Here is a 20,078-nt window from a genome sequence, read left to right as displayed (position 1 = left end):
GCTTTCAAAAGGCTTAATGTGTCAGTGGTATGGGCAATATGTTCAGTGGGGAAAGGAAAGGAAAAAGAAGTGATTAGTAGATATAAAATACTTCGTACTCTCTTGGATTCTCTCTGAGCATTCCTTCAAACATCTAATGAATGACATTTTTGTTTGGGGGAAGTAAGAGGTAAAGGTATAAATAAGACTCCACTTGGAAATGACATAGCCCATGCCATGAGGATCTCATAGAGTGGCAGTGAAGACAGGCAGGGATATTACTCTGTGCTGTAATAAAAACATGTTCCATGAGGAGGGAAGAGGAGATGGTAGTGTTCTCTGTGATTTGGGGACTGGGTCTCTTCAGGTTTTGCACTGAGACTCTCATTTGGGACAAATCTGGGCCTGTTTGGGGAAGGAAAATGATGAGCTGTTGGATAGAAGTGTGCTTCCGGGGAGAATATTCAGATACGTCCTGTTTTAAAGTGGAAGAAGATAGGACTTATCCATTAATATCTGTTGCCTGTTGAACTTGTATAATGTACTGAAAAGTTTTGCATATGGCTGTTTATTAGGTATATTTTGTTCTTTTGTTCTAAGATTTCTGTAGATGGAGACAGTTATGAAATATTTCAAACACTGACATTGGGATCAAGAACACCATAGTGCTGGGGCGCCAGGGTGCCTCGGTTGGTTAAGTGTCCGACTTCAGCTCAGGTCATAATCTCATGGTTCATGGGTTTGAGCCCCACATTGGGCTCTGTGCTGACAGCTCAGAGCTTGGAGCCTGCTTCAGATTCCATGTCTCCCTCTCTCTCTGCCCCTCCTCTGCTTGTGCTCTGTCTCTTTCTCAAACATGAATAAACGTTAAAAAAAAAAAAATTAAGAAAACCATAGTGCCATTTTCCTGAAAAACATTAAAGAAAATTAAGGAAACATGTCCAATCATATACATTATTGAGAAGCTAAGCAGTTGTCAAATACTAGTGGATAATACCCTAAAAATGTTCACCTGTGTAAACTGGTTGGCCCCTGAATGCATTTTCCAGTAGGAATTGCTAAGATGTTAGTTGATTTTCCAGGGATTCTCCACTACTTCCAGGATGTAGGAGAAAAACCACAGATTGGGAATGAGAAGACCTGAGTTCTAGCTTCAGCTTCGTACTTTGTAGCTTGGATAAGTCGTTTTATCCCTGCCTGCCTCAATTTCCTTATTTGTAAAAACTGGAGATAATTTCTACCCCAGCACCTTCATAGAGCCGGGATGCATAAACAAAGCTGCCTCTGTGAAATATACGTGAAATGCTCTATTATATAAGGTATTCCAGTTTTTTTTTTAATTTTTATTACTGAAGTAGTTGACATACCATGTTACATTAGTTTCATGTGTACAACATAGTGACTTCATGATTGTGTACATTATGCAGTGCTCACCATGATGAGTGTGATTATCATCTGGCACCGTACTATGTTATTAAAATGTTTTTGACTGTATTCCCTATGCTGTACTTTTCAGAGAGAGAGCACATGCACAAGTGGGGAAATGGGGCAGAGAGAGAGAGAAAGAGAATCTTAAGTAGGCTTCATGCTTAGTGTAGAGTCTGATATGGGGCTCTATCCCACAACCCTGGGATCATGCTTGAACCTAAATCAAGAGTCAGATGCTCAACTGACTGAGCCACCCAGGCATACCAAAGGTGTTCCAGTGTTGAGTGAAATTATCATCCATGTTGAGCATTTTTAACCCTAATGTAGCAGAACCATAGTCCTCATTAACACACATCTAACATCAGAAACTTGATCTAACTTTGGATCTGTAACCCTTTTAAATGGTTTAAGTTTTTGCAGAACTGCAGGCCTCGCTTTAGGAAATTTGTTTCATTTTTTCTACCTACTTCTTTTTATTTTTTAATGTTTATTTATTCATTTTCGAGAGAGAGAAAGAGAGGCACAAGTGGGAGAGGAGCAGAGAGAGAGAGAGGGAAACACAGAATCTGAAGCAGGCTCTGAGCTGTCAGCACAGAGCCTGACACGGGGCTCAAACCCACAAACCGCGAGCGAGATCATGACCTGAGGCAAAGTCAGACTCTTACCCGACTGAGCCACCCAGGCGCCCTTCTACCTATTTCTTACATTAAAAAATTATAAACTTAGAAAAGTTAGAAGGATGGTACAAAGAACACCTTAGTTTGTTAAGATGAAGATCATGTATAGTTAAGCATCTTTTAGGCTTTTTTACAGATTGTTGAAAAAAATCTGAAATATGAATAGATAAATTAGGATTAATTTTTTTAAATGTTTATTTATTTATTTTCAGAGAGAGAGAGAGAGAGAGAGAGAGCATGTGCACAAACGGGAGGGGCAGGGACAGAGGGAGAGAGAGAATCCCAAGCAGGCTCCATGCTGACAGTGCAGAGCCTGACATGGGGCTCGATCTCACAAACCATGAGATCATCACCTGAGCCGAAATCAAGAGTTGGATGGCATCCAGGCGCCCCAGATTAATTCTTTATTTTACACAAGGAATCACTTAAATTGTATTTGGAAGTGTTCTGTTTATTATCTTGACAAAGCCAATTTAGTTTGGTGAAACAGCCCTGGATGGGGACCCAGCAGACAGGGGGTCCTTGTCATAGCTGTGCCACTTGTTCCTTTTATAACTTGAAGCTGGGTCCCTAAACTCTGGTCATTGAATACTCATCTGCAGATGGGCATATCATCTGCCTGCTATTTATCTGGTATTTTCTTTATACTGACTCTTAAAAAAAAAAAAAAAGATTTATAGAGGTATAATTGACCTAAATGACCTGTACCTCTTAAAAATGTGTGATTAATATACTTTGGCATTATATAGACACCTGTGAAACTGTCAACACAATCAGGAGGACTAGCTTTTTAAAATCTTAAGTCTATTTATTTAAAAGTTTGTTTATTTATTTATTTTGAGAGTGAGCGAGTGAGTGCAAACGGAGGGGCAGAAAGAGAGGTGAACAGAGGACCTGAAGTGGGCTCTGTACTGACAGCAGAGAGCCCAATGTGTGGCTCAAACTCATGAACTGTTAGACCATGACCTGAGCTGAAGTTGGACTCAAAATTTTAATTTTTTTTTTTACATTTATTTTTGAGAGAGAGAGAGCGAGCGAGCGAGCGAGTAGGGGAGTGGCAGATAGAGAAGGAGACACACAATCTGAAATAAGCTCCAGGCTCCGAGCTGTCAGCATGGAGCCTGATGTGGGGCTTGAACCCATGAACTGTGAGATCATGACCTGAACTGAAGTCAGACTCTTAACTGACTGAGCTACCCAGGTGTCTGATCTTAAGTTACTTTTAAAGAAACTATATGTTACTAGTTTTTGCTGATTATGTTTTTCTAAATCAGATTGGAACAAATATATAAATACTAAATAAAAATACAGTTGACCCTTGAATGACATGGGTTTGAACTGCATGGGTCACTTACATGTATATTGTTTTAAACAGGTATATTGGGAAAATTTGGGGGGGACTTGCAACAATTTGGAAAAACTCAAAAACGGCATGGCCTAGAAATATCAAAAAAATTAAGAAAAAGATATGTAGATATTAGTCTATTTGATCATTTACCCTACCATAAGATATAAACAGATATAAAAAGTTAAAATTTATCAAAACTTATGCACACAAACACTACTGTACATGGTGCCATTCACAGTTGAGAAATGTAAACAAACTTAAAGATGCAGTATTAAATCATAACTGCATAAAATCAACTGTAATACATGCTTTACTACTGTAATAATTTCGTAGCTATTCTGTTGCTCTTGCGGTGAGTTTGTGTTGTGAGTATCTGCTTAAAAACGCCGTGTGATGCTAATCGTCTCCACGTGAGCAATTGGTCCCTTCAGTGAATTGCATATCACAGTCAAAAATGATCTTTTGTGGTTCTTGCATATTTTTCACATTTAAATACGTTTAAAACGTATAAATCACGTGTAGTACAATGCCATACACCTTGAGTAACACCAGGGGACCTGTATGAATTGCCAGTAGTGATGCTGGATGTGCTCCCGAGAAGCAGAGAGAAGTCATGACTTTACAAGAAAAAGTTGAATTGCTTGATATGTACCATAGATTGATGTCTGATGTCTGTTGCCCACCATTTCCAGATAAATGAATCCAGTGTAAGGACCATTGTTTAAAAAAAAGAAAAGGGAAACTCATGAAGCCATTGTGGCAGCTATGCCAACAGGCACAAAAATCTTGCATTTTTTGCAAAATACTTTTTTTTAATCTCGTATTGAAAATGCAGCTTTAACGTGGGTGTAGGATTGCTGTAAGAAGGGCATACCTATAAGCTTTATATGATTTGAGAAAAGATGAAGTCATGTTATGACTACTTAAAGCAAAAAGAAGGTGAGGTATTTAAAGCTGGAGAATTTAATGCCAACAAAGCATGGTTTGATGATTTTAGAAAGAGATTTGGTTTAAAAATGTTAAGATAAGGGGCGCCTGGGTGGCTCAGTCGGTTGAGTGTCGGCTTGGGTCATGATCTCGCAGTTGACTAGTTCGAGCCCCGCATTGGGCTCTGTGCTGACAGCTCAGAGCCTGGAGCCTGCTTCGGATTCTGTGTCTCCCTCTCTGTCTGCCTCTCCCCTGCTCATGCTCTGTCTCTCTCTGTCTCAAAAATAAAGATAAACATTAAAAAAAAAAAAGTTAAGATAACAAGAGAATCAACTTCTGCTGACCAAGAGGCAGTAGATACTGGTTCCCAGATGCCATTAAGAAAATCATTGAGGAAAAAGAATATCTTCCTGAACAGCAGACAAAATTACCCTATTCCGGAAAAAAAAAAAATGCCACAAAAGACTGACCAGTAAGGAAGAAAAAGAAGCACTAGCCTTTAAGGCAGGAAGGGATAGGCTAGCTCTACTATACTATGCAAATGCAGTTGGGTTTATGATGACCACTGCCCTTGTCTTATAAAGCTGCTAACCCCTGAGTCTTGAAGGGAAAATATGACCATCAACTGCCAGTCTTTTGGTTGTACAAGAAGGTATAGACAATGAGAATTCTCTTTCTGGATAGATTTCATCAATGAAGTCAAAAAGTACCTTGCCAGTAAGGGACTGCCTTAATTTTTTAATTTCATTTTATTTATTTTTAGAGAGAGAGCAGGGGAGAGGGGCAGAAGGAGAGAGAGAGAGGGAGAGAGGGAGGAAGGAAGGATCGATCTTAGGTAGGCTCCATGCACAGTGCAGAGCTGAACGTGAGGCTCCATCTCACCACCGTGAGATGATGACCTGAGCCGAAATCAAGAATCCGAATCAGATGCTTAATCGACCGAATCACCTAGGTGCCCCAAGGACTGCCTTTTAAAGTTCTTTTGAACAAACTGAGGGTTGATGGTGGGTGGGAGGGAGGGGAGGGTGAGTGATGGTATTGAAGAGGGCACCTTTTGGGATGAGCACTGGGTGTTGTATGGAAACCAATTTGACAATAAATTTCATATATTGAAAAAAAAACAAACCCCCCCCCCCAAAACAAAAAAAATAAAGTTCTTTTGATATTGGACAATGCCGCTGACCACCCAGAATCCTATGAGATCAACACTGAAGGTGTCGAAGTGGTGTGCTTGTCCCCAGACATGGTATCTCTAATTCATCCCCTAGAAGAGGGGGTCATAAGGACCTTTAAGGCTCATTACACACAGTACTATGGAAAGGGTTGTCAGCATTATGGAAGAGAATGTCATGAAGGTCTAGAAGGATTACATCATTGAAGATGCCATTGTTGTAACAGAAAAATCATGAAAGCCTAAGCCTAAAACAAATTTCTGCTGGAGAAAACTGTCCACATGTTGTGCATAACTTCACAGGGTTTACGGCAGAGCCAAACAGAGAAATTATGAAAGAGTTTGTGGATATGGCAAAAAAGGGTGTTTGTGGGGCTTCAAGATATGGGGAGAAAGTCAAGAGCTGATAGACACCACGCCAGAAGAATTAACAGAAGATAAGTTGATGGAGATAAGTGATCTGAACCAGTGACGTGATGAGGAAGAACATGTAGAAGAAGCAGTGCTAGAAACCAAATTGACATTAGACAAACTGGCAAAAGGGTTTTGGTAATTCAGGACTACTTTTTACTTCTTTTATGACATGGAGCCTTTTATGACATGGGCACTGAAACTGAAGCAAATGATAGGAGGAGGATTGGTACCGGACAGAAACATTTTTTAGAAAAATGAAAAAGCATGAAGTCAGACAAATTGCGACCTATTTCCAGGAAGTTCCACCAAGTGTGCCTGCCCCTTCTCATCCCCTTCTACCTCTTCCACCTCTGCCACCCTGAGACAGCAAGAACAACCTCTCCTCCTCAGCCGACTCAACATGAAAAAGAGGAGGATGAAGGACTTTATGATGATCCACTTCTACCTGATGAGCAGTAAATAATCACCATGACATACACTTAAACTTACCTGTGGTGTATGTGTGTGAGTGTCATGTGAATGTGTAGTAACTGTTTGACAAGAGCCACAGGAGACGTTTTTGTGCCATCATCATCATTACCTAAGTGTTCCTCATGTAGAACCTTGTGTGCAAGACTCATATGGAAGTGGATAGCCTATCTTTACTTAGACACAAGGTGAGTGGTATTTAATATAAAATTAATAACGTGTTAGTTTTCTTACTGTTTCATGACTTTGTTTTCAAAGAATAACATTACTGTACAGTATGCTTCTCTTGTTTGGAGAAACTGCTTATCAGCCTATCATCACCAGTAGGTGTTTTTAAAAATATATATAACAGTGTTTCTATACTGTATTATGAATGTGACTGTATTACTGTAGCCCATAAAATTTTATAACCATTTATTCATTAGTGTGTAGGCTAAGCTACTGTGAAGCAATCATATTGATTACACCAGGCTACCATGAAGCAGTCATATTGCTGGTTTTTCGTTATCAATGCATGAGTAAATAAATAAATATAACTGTAAATAAATATGAATTTCTTTTTCATATTATCTTTTCATTTTTGACATCTAGTGTTAGTAATACATGTAACATCTGTCATGTTTTGTATCATATAAGACAGTATTTTTGTAGGTACTAATAGAAGATAGAGGATTCATCTTGTAAACAGTGTAAACTTACAGTATTGATAAATATGGTATAGTACTGTAAATATATGTTCCCTTCCCTTTAAAAAAAATTTTTTTTTAACGTTTATTTATTTTGAGAGACAGAGAAATAGAGCATGAGTGGGGGAGGGGCAGAGAGAGAAGGAGACACAGAATCTGAAGCAGGCTCCAGGCTCTGAGCTGTCAGCACAGAGCCCGATACGGGGCTTGAACTCACCAACCACGAGATCAGAACCTGAGCTAAAGTCGGACGCATAACCGACCTAGCCACCCAGCCTCCCCCTTCCCTTTTTATTTTCTTAACATTTTCTTTTCTTTAGCTTATTATATTGTACGAACTTAGAATATAATACATATAACATACAGAATATGTGTTAACTGATTGTTATGATATCTGTAAGGCTTTCGGTCAACAGGCTATTAAGTTTTGTGGGAGTCAAAAGTTATATGTGGATTTTTAACTGCATGAAGAGTCAGTACTCCTAGCCCTTGCATTTTTCAAGGGTCAGGTATATATTCAAACCACATTTCCTGGGCCATTTGTTTCATCTCTCACAGTTTACATCTTAGGACAATTAAGGTTTCTGGCATAGCACAAGAAGGGAGAAACAAGTAAAGCTCAAACAGATAGATGTTAATTAATATTTATTTCATTAAAAAGATTGGTAGGAGAAGAGGATGAAAAGTTAAAAAGGATGATATGGATGTACTTGCCAGTGAAAGTTAATTTCTCCAAGCTTTCCAGTGCCATCTTATTCCAGCTTACCAAGAATTGGTTGTAAATTCAGTATTTTTCTGGAAATGCTTCCATTTGAACTGGTGCTATAATGATTTTGGGATCTCTGAGTTAGGTAGGAAGGTGTTTGTGTTGATGTAAAGATTTACTTCATACCCCTTCTTTTTCTTTTTTAAGCTTCACTATAATGTGACTACAACCAAACTAGTGAATCCAGATCAACTCTTGAATGAAATAATGTCTGTTCTTCCAAAGAAGCATGTTGACTTTGTACAAAAGGGGTAAGAAGCACACTTAGAGGCTGTTGCATTTATTACTTGATATCTTTTGAGCTTTGAGAAGACATGTATTGATTCTTCTCTTTTTAAAAAAATTTTTTTCCCTCCTCATTTTCATCAAAAAAGCTTTTATGGCAGTGTCATTGTTCATAATTTAGCTTCTTTGGTTTTGTATGAGCTAGTGCCATATTGTCACCACTTTCAAAATTAGACTTTTCAAAATAGGAAAAATCTGAACTCCTTCCAGTTTTTTTTCCAGTCGAGACACCTCAGACCAATCAGGGGTTTATAGAATCCTTTTGTTTATGACTTGCTGTTGGACAGGACTGGGTTTTCACCATTTTAGGAAATTATTTCACCTTAACTCTTTCCCACCGTTCAGTGAGCTGCCGGCAAAGCCTCCGTAGCTGTGATCTCATGGTCTGAATGGCCAGACCTCTTCTCGTTACCTAAGATGTTCATATTTCTAAGTATTTCCAGTTATGTCTTTCAAATTTCATTATTGAGGCAGATAAAAAGAGCCACTAATTGATATAAAAAACATTTAACTAGATTTCAATGTTCAATAAAAAACATTTAACTAGATGTTCAATTTAGAGGAAGATTTTAAGAAACAGTCTTTTGCAAAAGTAATTTTACTTTTCATTATCTGTACATGTTGGTAAGCATTCCTTACCTGGACCCTGGCTTTCTTCTTTAGGCATCATCAGAACACATATAACTCACTCTGACCCGTTCTTCACGCTTGCAGTTTAGCGGTGGTTCCAGAACCTCTAGCCAAATCTATGTTAGAAAGCCTTCAATAATTGCTTCAGCATGTGATCTTTCTATCAGATTGCCAACTAGCTGTTAACCAATAATTTATCCATCTAACTTACTCATCAACAGGAAAGTGTCTGCCTTGATCCCTTTTTTCCCCTTTTTATCTCTTCTGTTTGTTTTTAACTTCTTTGTGACAAAGAAGAACATCAAAAGCTAAGTTTTTCAGGGATGTGATGTTACTAATCTCAGGTATATTCTATTATTATCTTTCTTCATTCATGAAGAATTGGCTTTTCTCTCCATATGACTGAATTGCCCTATGCTTCATCTTCCCGTCAGGAACCTTAACTACAGAATACTTCTTTTGGTATGTCTGATGATGACTGCTCATTTTTAAGAGATGAAGACCCCAAACACATAACTAAGTAAGAGAAAGAATGATATTTTGTAAAACCTCAAATACATAACAGATACAAGTAATTTCTCCACGCTTCTGTGGAACAGTACCTAATCACGTGCCCCACATATTTAGGGAACTGATATTTAAAATTGATCCTGTTGTCTATTACTTAGTAAGACAAATAAAATGAAAATATTTTGCAAACTAATTAAAAAGTTGATTTACATGAATTCAATTTATGTAACTTTGCAAGAACATACCTGATTCTTAAGTCTTAAGATGTCTTTAAGGCTTCATTTGGCCTGGGCTTTTCCATTTTCAGAATTGTTATATGGCAGTTCTAATTTTATTTCTACACACACACACACCATGTATTTCAACCATGGAAATGGGCCATCTCCATGGGCTTTCTGTTATAACTCTGCCATAAAGTGTAATGATCATAACCTCTTATTACTATTAGAAAACCTCAGAAACACACACCCTTCTGACAGTTGGTGGCTTCAGCTTTATTTATATGAAAGAATTTTCTGATGAGGTGCACACAAAAAAATATTCTTAATCTTCCCTGTGCTTTCCTTTGTTGTGAACATTATGGAAATGGCCTACTGTTCATGGATTACACTGTTGAAAGAGTTGTATAAGGAAGACCAGAAGATTTCTTGAGCATAAATGGCATTGGTAGCTATGAAAGGAAGGCTTTTCTTTGGACAAGAGAAAGTTCTGGTAAAGCCTTTCATCTTTATTCTTTCTTAAGATCTTAGTTCAGCTTTTGCAAAAACACTAGTCATGCTCCATGATTAAGGTATAGCTAAGTCATTTGGAAACTGTAAGCAGTAAGATATTGCTTAATGAAATAATGGTTTGTTTTCTCCACTGGCCTCCTATGGGCTTAGAGATTTCTTATACAGAATATTCATGGTTCTGCTACTAACTGGCTTCTTATCTTGTTTTCATAGGTATACACTGAAGTGTCAAACACAGTCAGACTTTGGTAAAGTGACAATGCAGTTTGAACTAGAAGTGTGCCAGCTTCAGAAACCCGACGTGGTGGGTATCAAGAGGCAGAGGCTTAAGGGTGATGCTTGGGTTTACAAGAGATTAGTGGAAGACATCCTGTCTAGCTGCAAGGTATAATTGTTGGCTGGTTTACCCCTGCTGGATGAATATGGGTGTGATACAGCCTGTGTGGAGAATGGTATGATTGGTTTGATTTTTAAAGTCCATTGGAACTCTAGACTTGTTTCTAAAGAGCTGTCTTAAAGACAAATATCTTTTTGTTTTTAAACAAAAGATATTTTGCAGATGAGTCTAAGGCAAGCCCATCTGTCATTATCTATTACTGTCTTTTTTAATCATGTGGTTTTGTATATTAATAACTGTTGACTTTCCTAGATTCACTTCCATATGTGAAAATAAGCTCTCAACTATGTCTCCTTTTAATGTGTAATTTCTTTCTGAATAAAATCATTTGTGAATATGGCAGGCTTCTCCTTTTCTTTGTATTTGGTTTTGATACAAATAAAACCTCAAATGGCTTCCTGACAATTAAGTAGAGACTATTTGGAGATGTTTTATCTGTTATCAAATATGCCTTGGGCAGAAAAAACAGATAAGAATTCATTTGCATAATTTTTTCCTGTCTCTGATTTAAGTAGGATTTATTGAGATCGTTAACTAAGTCACAGCTGTGGTTACCAGAGTTAAACAACACATTTAATATGTTGAATAAAAGAGTATTGACTTCAGTAAGTGTGTTCGGTCAACAATGATAAGTATCTGAACTATGAGCCCCCATGAAATGTTACTTTATGGTAATTTTCCTTAAGTCTCAATGTTGGCCCCAAATTTGTATTTTTATTTCATTTTATTGGTCTCTAAAGGCTAGCACTCAAGTTGTATTTGTATGGATTTTACCAATTAAACTAGTTGGAGAAAAAATAGCTGACTACTTCTAGTCAGTAGTGAGGGAGTATTCTGTCACTCATTTATTCAGTAAACATTTACTAAATGGTTTAGGTCCTGGGGCTGAAGATAATACTGTCTAGTAAACTCAAGGAGTTCAGAATCTATTAAGGGGAGATGCTTAAACTAGTATTTATAGCATAGAGGGGATGACCAACTTTGTCTGGAGGACTAAGTGTGATTTTTTGGAGGAAACAGTATTTGTCTTGAAGGATATATAGACGTTCATCAGAAAGAGAAGAGGGAATATGACATTCTTGACAACAAGAAGTGTATGTGCAAAGGCATGGAAATCTAAAATGGTCATGCCGTGTTGAGGGCGGAGGCAGAAGGTGGTGCAAGGGGGAAATAGTAGGAGACGAGGGTTAAACATTGAGTTGGAAGTAAGTGACAAAAGAATTTGAAGGAACCTCAATGCTCCAATAAACTGTTTTGGCAAAGGGAAGCCGTTCAAGGGTTTTAATTTTTTATAATAGCTCTATTGAAATATAATTCACATATTGTAATATTCACCTCTTTAAAGTGTACAATTCAGTGGGTTTAATTATAATCACATTTGTGCAGCTATCCCCATAATCTAATTTTAGAACATTTTCATCATGTCAAAGAGAAACCCTGTATCCAGTAGTGGTCACTCCCAGTTCCCCCACCTTACAGCTCCTGGCACCCACTAATCTACTTTCTGTCTCTGGATTTGAGTATTCTGGACATTTCATATGAATGGACTCATACAATATGTGCCTGTTGCGTCTGGCTTCTTTTTCAAGATTCATTATTTTCTATCATGTGTCACTACTTCATTCCATTTTACAGCTTAATATCCCATTGTATGGATATATCACATTTTGTTTATCCATTTATCAATTGGTAGACATTTGGTTTGTTTATACTTCTTGGCTATTGTGAATAATGTTGCTGTGAACATTTGTGTACAGATTTTTGTGTGGTCATATGTTTCCAGTTCTCTTGTGTGTATGTATACCTAGGAGTGGAATTGCTGAGTCATTTAACATTTTGAGGAACTGACGAACTGCTTACCATTTTATGATTCCACCAGTGATCTATGAGGGTTCTAATTTTTCTCCATTCTCTATAACATTTGTTATTGTCTGCCCATTTTATTTTAGCTCTGTGAAGTGGTATCTCATTATGGTTTTGATTTGCTTTTCCCTAGTGACTAATGATGTTGAGCATCTTTTCATGTGCTTATTGGTCGTACATCTTTTTGGAGAAATATCTATTCAGATCCTTTGGCCATTTTTAATTGGGTTGTTTATCTTTTTATTATTGAGTTGCAAGAAGTCTATAGCTCCAGCTATAAGTCCCTTATCAAATATATGCTTTGCAAATTTTTTCTCTCATTCTTGTAGGTAGTTTTTTTACTTTCTTGATGGTATCTTTTGAAAAACAAAAGTTTAAAATTTTCTAAAGTCCATCTATTTTTATTTTTATAAAACATAAGAGAAGAATCACTCTTCTATCCCAATGGCAGATGGCATGGTCTGGAACAGTGTTTTTAAAAAACTTTTCGCCATGAACCACAGTAAGAAGTCTGTTTTACTTTGGGATGCATTACACATAAATATATTTATAAAACACTGCTTAGCCTTACTATAAGCGTGATACTATTTTCTATCCTTTTTTCCTTTGTAAACATCTATCTTACAATTGCAATCCTTACATTGGAGTTTTTTAGTATATTTACTTTAAAAATTGAAATTAAAAACAAAAACAATTTTTTTTGGTATTAATTCAGCCTAGAAATGCTGTTATTGGCTCCATCAGACTGGATCAAGTAAAAATAGATACCCTGACTGCTATTTAGCCTAAATCTTCCTTTTCTTTAGGGAAAAGAAATGTTAATGTTTGCCATATCATCTAAGATCTATCACTTAGCTCAAATATTATAGAACCACTTGGAAAATTAAAGGAGTATAGTTGTGAGTTGAGGAAATGAGGCTGCCTTTGTTCGTTTAGATTGCTGGTGCTAAGCTAAATGTGCATAGTTTTAGGTTGGCTTCACTTTCCGTTGTCCAGCCACACCTGGACTTCTTTGGAGGGTGTGTGTGCATTTTATGTCCAGAGGAAGGCAGTGTGAAGTGGGGAGGGAGCCTCTGAGGAACGGTTGAAGGAATTGGGAGTTTGGGGAACAACTTAGGGCACCAACCTCTGAATACCTGAATGTCTGTCGTGAAGGGAGAACATGAGGCTTGTTTGGGTGACAGTGGCAGACAAAGTCCAGTGAGAAGTTGGAGGTAGAGGTTATATCTTATTCATCTTTGTGGTCTCAGCATTTACTCAGTATATACTTATGAAGTTGAACCATATTGAAGTTAAGCTTACAATAAAAGGGCTTTCAGAAAAAGTCCAAGCTACCTGACAAGAGAAAGGGTGCTAGGAATTTGGTGGTTTCCCTGTCATTGGGGGTGTTCAGACATGTTGGACAGCCATTCATAGGACAGGTCATAAAAGGGATTTAAGTATTGAACTGAACCAGTAGTCCTGAACCTCCTATCTGAACCTCTGTCTGTGATCCAGATGACGGTGTGGAAGATAATGAATCACTTGTTTGCATACTGGGAATAGAATGACCGAGAAACTTTGGCAGCAGCAGTTTAGGTAATATTGAATATTTTACAAAGTGGGAATGATAGAACGGCGAATGAGTCGTATGAGCAATAAAGGATTGTGTTTGTTGGCTGTGATAGGGAAAAAGAGAGTAATGATCATAGTACCTAGTATTTAACACCCACTATGTGCCAGCCACTGCACTGGATGATTTATGTCAGGCATTAGCAGACTATGGCCTATGGGCCACCTCTATAGCCTCTTTTGATAGTTCTATTGAAACTCATCTATGACTGTTTCTGTGCTACAGTGGCAGAGTTGAGTAAATGTGACAGACTGTATGTCCTGCAAAGAATATTTACAATTATAAAGTGTTTACAGAAAAAGTTTGCTGACCCTTGATTTAGATAAATGTTTTTAAATCTAAACATATGAACTCATTTAGTCTTTACACTAACTCTGCATGGTTGGTGGTATCCCTTTTTACAGAGGAGAAAGCTGAGTCTCAGGCAAAGTAATGACTCTCTCAAGGTCGTGAAACCTGTAAGTGTATTGGATTTGAATCAGGCATGACAGGCTCCAAAGTCCATGTTCTTTCCTATACTAGAAACAGACGTAATACCTCTCTCCTGAACTTGTATCATATAGGAAAGCATTATTATATATGATACTTATCAAAAGATTGCTTCTTTCTATAGCAGCAATCTTACACAAACCGGTTAAGATGTAGGAAAACTTGGCTAATTCAGACCTTATTACAGTGTAATTTACTACAGCTGAGTGTGTTATGTGATTCTTCTTGGTGAAGGTAATTAGTAAGAATATAGTCTACTAAGGAAATAAGAACTGAAAGACTTTCAGCTTCTTGGTTCCACAGTGATTTTATGCATTTTTAAAAGAGCTTGTTTTTGATTATTGTGTAATATGGGCCTGTAGAATTATATATTTTAAAGCCTTTCTGTAGGTTCTGGGTTAGGATCCATTTCCTTACATTTTCTAATTTCTGGAGGCTGCCCACATTTCTCAGTTCATGGCCGTCTTCCTCCATCTTCATGTGAAGGCAAGTTGGGTCCTTTTTGCATCACATCACTCCCTCCACAGTCACGTTTCCTTCTGACTCAGAACTCTTCTCTCCCTCTTCCACTTTTAAAGACCATAATGATTACATTAAGCCCACTTATGTAATGCAGGAGTATTTCCCTGTCTTAAGGTTAGCTGTTGGCAACCTTAACTCTGTTTGCAAGCTTAGTTCTCTTTTGACATGTAACATCATATTCCTAGATCCCAGGAATTAGGATGCAATGTCTATGGTGCAGGGGCATTCTGCCCGTCACAATTGTCAACTGATTTTTGACAAAGACACCAGGACAACTCTGTGGGGTAAAAGAACAAATGGTGTTCAACAAATGGTGTTCAGGGGCGCCTGGCTGGCTCAATTGGTAGAACATGCAACTTTTGAACTTAAGGTTGTGACTTTGTGGGTGTGGAGATTACTTAAAAATAAAATCTTAAAAAAAAAAAAATGGTGTTCCGGTAATTGGATATCCACATGCAAAAAATGAAGTTGGACCCCTCACACCATATTGAAAAAATTAACTTAAAATGGATCAGAGCCTGAATGTAAAGGCTAAAATGGTAAAAATTCTTAGAAAAAAAATGTGGGACTAAAAGAAACCTTTGATTAGGCAATGGTTATATAGATAAGATATGAAAAGCAGAAGCAACAAGTGGAAGAATAGATACATTGGACTTCACCAAAATGAAAAACTTTTGTGCTTCAGAGGACACCATCAAAAAAAAAAAAGAGAACCTACAGAATGGGAGAAAATATTTGCTAAATACATCTGATAAATGACTTGTATCCAAAATATAAAAGAATTCTTGTATGCCTGGGTGGCTCAGTCGGTTAAGCGTCCAACTCTCATTTCAGCTCAGGTCATGATCTCACAGTTTGTGAGTTCAAGCCTTGCAGAGGGCTCTCTCTCTGTGCCCCTCCCACATGCCCCTCCTCTCAAAATAAATAAATAAACCTTAAAAAAAAAAAGAATCTGAAAACTCAACTGTACGAAAACGGCACAATTTTAAAAATGGGCAAAAGATCTGAACAATACTTCACCAAAGTAGATACATGGATGGCAAATAAATGTATGACAAGATGTTCAACATCATTTGTCTTTAGAGAATTTCAAGTTAAAATAAGATGCCACTACACACCTATTACAATGGCTAAAATCCAAGAAACGGACAATACCAAATGCCGCAAAGGATGTGGAGAAACAGGAACTCTCATTCATTGCCGCTAGAGTGCAAAATAACACATCCACTTTGGAAGACAGTTTGACAGTGTCTTATAAAGCTAAACATAACCTCACTATGTAATTCAGTAATTGTGCTCCTAGGTCTTTGCCCAATGGATTTGAAAACCTAGGTCCACAAAAACTTGTGTGTGAATGTTTATTCATAATTGTCAAAAATTGGAAGCCACAAAAATATTCTTCAATATGTGAGTGGATAAACACACTTTGGTACATCCATATAATTGAATATTTTTCAACAATAAAAGAAATGAGGTATCAAACCACGAAAGGACCTGAAGGAATATTAAATGCATATTACTAAGCGAAAAAAAGCCAATCTGAAGAGGCTACCCATTGTACGATTATAATTATATGGCATTCTGGAAGGGGTAAAACTGTAGAGACATTAAAAAAAATCAGTGGCTGCCAGGGGATGGGAAGTAGTATTGAATCAGTGAAGCATGGGAATTTTTAGGGTGGTAAAACTATTCTGTATGATAGTGTAATGGTGGATAAGTACTATTACACATTTGTGAAATCCTATCGAACTTTATAGCACAAAGAGTAAACTCTAGTTTGTCTGAATCTGTTCAGGCTGCTATAGCAAAGTATCATAGCCTGGGTGGCTTAAACAGCACTTATTTAAGGGGCTCCTGGGTGGCTCAGTCTGTTAAGCGTCCTACTTTGGCTCAGGTCATGATTTCACGGCTCGTGAGTTCGAGCCCTAAATTGGGCTCTGTGCTGACAGCTCAGAGCCTGGAGCCTGCTTCATGGTCTATGTCTCCCTCTCTCTCTGCCCCCTCCCCTGCTCATGCTGTCTCTTTCTGTCTCTCAAAAATAAATAAACATTAAACAGCACTTATTTTTCACAGTTCTGGAGGCTGAGAAATCCCCCAAGATCAAGGTGCTGGCAGATGCCTGCTGCCTGGTTCAGGCAGCTATCTTCTCCCTGTGACCCTACATGGTGGAAGAAATGGGGAAGCTCTCTGGGGTCTCTTTTGTAAAGGAACGAATCCCATTCATAACAGCTCCATCCTCATGACCTAATCACCTCCCAAAGCCCTACCTCTGGACACCATCACATTGGAGATCAAGTTTCAACATATGAATTGGGGATGGAGGGCCGGCGCAAACATTCAGTCTGTAGTATTACTGTATGTGAATTACATCACTTGAGAAGTTGGGCTATCTCAGGAAGGAATGTATACTGTGACAAGAGAAACTATTAAAAGTATGAAATAACCTCACTGAAGGCGGTGGGGGGAAAGGTACAGATCCGAGTAACTTTGGAAATGAGGAAAGTGTGTAAGAAGACAAAAGGAGTCACACATAAACATTGATGACAAATGGTTTCCCATGAGAAGACAGGTTAACAGTTCTGATACTTGTATACTGGAATTGAAGTAGATGGATGGTAAATGGTAGAAGCTAGATTTCTCACTGTTGGCGTGGGAATTTACAGATAAGCAAAGGAAGGGGGCTAGAATGATTGATGCCCATGTGGTGATGGATTAGGGAAGGAGACATTAGTAAGAACTCATTTACCTTAATATAGATACAGATGGTTGCATATAGAAATAGTTATAGATATGTATATATTTACAACTTAGTGTTTCTTTGTTCTGTTAGCTGAGAAGGTCTGAAAGGCACTCTGGTAGCAACAAGCAGACCTACTGCCCAGATCTTGGTTTTTCATACCATTCTCCAATAAAAGGTACTAGGACTCCTTGGAGAAATGGCTGACCCTAGGACTGAGGCAGAAAATATGCAAGATGGGTCTGAAACAGTGCCAGAAAGTAAGGAAATGCTGATAACAGCAACACTCACCTTGATGGGAATGTGTCAGTAAGTGGAGAGAACTTGGAGCTGTTGGCAGATTTTTAAAAATGTAAGATTTTTGAAATGACAGTTATTGTGAAAGCTCTGTTACGTCTGAGCAGAGAGACTTGGGCAATTGCTTGGCTTCGGGAAGCTTTAGGTTTTCAGCTGTTAAAGGGGAAAAAAAACTGACTCATAATACAGGATCTGTCCAAAGTAAGCCCAGAAGATGAGTTTCACAGCATCCTAACTGCACTCTATGTGGAGTGGTCTTGTTAAAACATAAATCTGTTATGTATGCCCATTCTCAGTCCTTCCACTACTGATCTTAATGCCTTCCAAATGATTAGCCCATTGACTCAAGGCCATTTGTTGAATATGCATTCATTCTTGACTCACTTCTAACTTCATTTAGTTCAGTTATTCAGTTGACATTTATTGAAATTGAACTCCACAGTTGGTGCTAGGTGAGACATGGGAAAGAATACATGTATTGTACTGCCATCAGGGTGCTTAGGGTGTCCATGAGGAACCTGTTGGATAGCGCCAAGATGCATTGAAGTTCTCACATGCGGTTTGGGCGTCTCCTTTCCACGGGATCCTCTAAGCCAACTTCCCAAGAGCCACTTGTTTCTCATAGCATATGAGAAGGGTCTAGAGTATGACCTCTTGTTCTTACTTTAAGCATTTTGAAGACTTCTCTAAGACCAGCTCTGGCGTTTTGTATCACTGTGAGACTGTGCGCTTTAGCAGGAAGAACACTAGATTCTGGAACTCAGGTAGATGGACTTCAGAGCTGATTCTGCTTATGACCTTAGGTAGGTTTCTAGCCATCTCTAGGTTTGTTTTTATAAACATGATACACACATGCAAACACATACAAACCTCTTAGGGTCTCTCCTAGCTGGTGACACAAATGACATTGATGTTTGATGTGTAATTAGGAGTGACGATTTAAAGTTTCAGCTACGATAAGTAGCTCCAACAGAGCAGCTACAAACACCTCACCATGTGACATAAGTGTATACTAAAAATACAACAGTCCTTACAAAGGACACTCTGGCTTATCCAGAGGACACTCATCCTCTATATTTAGGCGTTTATTCTGCTGATCTGTTTGGTGTTCTGAATTCCCAGTCTGGTTTATACATGCTGAGAAGCCTCAGGCATTCACTTGATGGAGAGAAATAACTTGCATAGGAAAAATATTTAGAATTACTTAGCACAGAGTTATAGAGCAGAAAGATTTAATTCCAAGGGAAACCACAAAGTTCGATGGTTGATGGGAAATTTCTTGCATTTGTTCTAAAAGACATAAATCATCCAGAAGTCTCGTGTAGTCAGGGTGTACACAGAAATGAGAGTGATACACTTTGATATTTTAATGTCAGAGCTGCAAAAAAAAAAAAAAAAAGCCTTTGGAGAAGGGTATATCTCTCAGGATTTAATATTTTTATTTTAATATTGTAATGTATTTTTAATGTTAAATTGTATTGTTTTGGGCTAGCTATTAGAAGGAGGAAACATTGATTTATACAATTTCAGAGCTGAAAGTGGCCCTTGAAATAAAAGCCTACTGCCCTTCTCCCCACCCTACCCCGTCCCTGCCATGTCCTTAGCTGAGAGGAGGATCTTTTTTTTTTAGAGAGAGATGGAAAGAAATCATAGGGGACAAGTCCAGGGTGACAAGATCCACCATCCATCATTGCTCCTGACCACGAACAGTTGGAGCCTTTCTCTTTACTCTGTGGGTTTTTTTTTAATTAACCTTTTTTCATTTTTCCTACTTTAGAATTTCACATTATAGTCCTTTGTTCATTCTCCTCTTTTCTCTCGATAATGAAAATGGATATAATATGAACTTAAACTCACTTGCCCTGGGTCATTGCCAGTGCTTAATAAAAGTGTATTAGTATTTGTAGTAATGATAATAACCCGCAGATAATGATGTCGCTAAAGACCAAAGGGTCCCCTTGCATGAGAAGCCCCCCCTTTCAGTCTCCTAGCTTTGCTGGATTTAACGGAGACCTTGACTGCTTCAGATAGTCATTGTCCCTTTTAAATTATCAAGGTTTCATGGAGACAAGCATTCTTCACTTAAGAGTTTTCCAGACTGTCTGATGTGCTGGGCTCTGGATAACCTTGTTCCTATGTCA

At 38.1% G+C, this 20,078-nt stretch overlaps 1 protein-coding gene across 2 annotated transcripts in view; it reads left to right on the top strand.

Annotated features, from left to right (window-relative positions):
• The window catches only part of MELK (maternal embryonic leucine zipper kinase), a 94,484-nt gene extending 83,754 nt beyond the window's left edge, over window positions 1-10,730 (top strand). For both annotated transcript variants that reach the window (XM_047830806.1, XM_047830807.1), the window contains exons 17-18: window positions 8,012-8,115; window positions 10,234-10,730. In XM_047830806.1, coding sequence (XP_047686762.1) covers window positions 8,012-8,115; window positions 10,234-10,411 — 282 coding nt within the window. In that variant the 3' untranslated portion in view covers window positions 10,412-10,730. The remainder of the gene's footprint in view (window positions 1-8,011; window positions 8,116-10,233) is intronic.
• Window positions 10,731-20,078: the final 9,348 nt, after the last annotated feature.

Source organism: Prionailurus viverrinus, chromosome D4 (genome assembly GCF_022837055.1).
Source record: "Prionailurus viverrinus isolate Anna chromosome D4, UM_Priviv_1.0, whole genome shotgun sequence".
Classification (NCBI taxonomy): Eukaryota; Metazoa; Chordata; class Mammalia; order Carnivora; family Felidae; genus Prionailurus; species Prionailurus viverrinus.
This window is presented reverse-complemented; position numbering and strand designations above follow the sequence as displayed.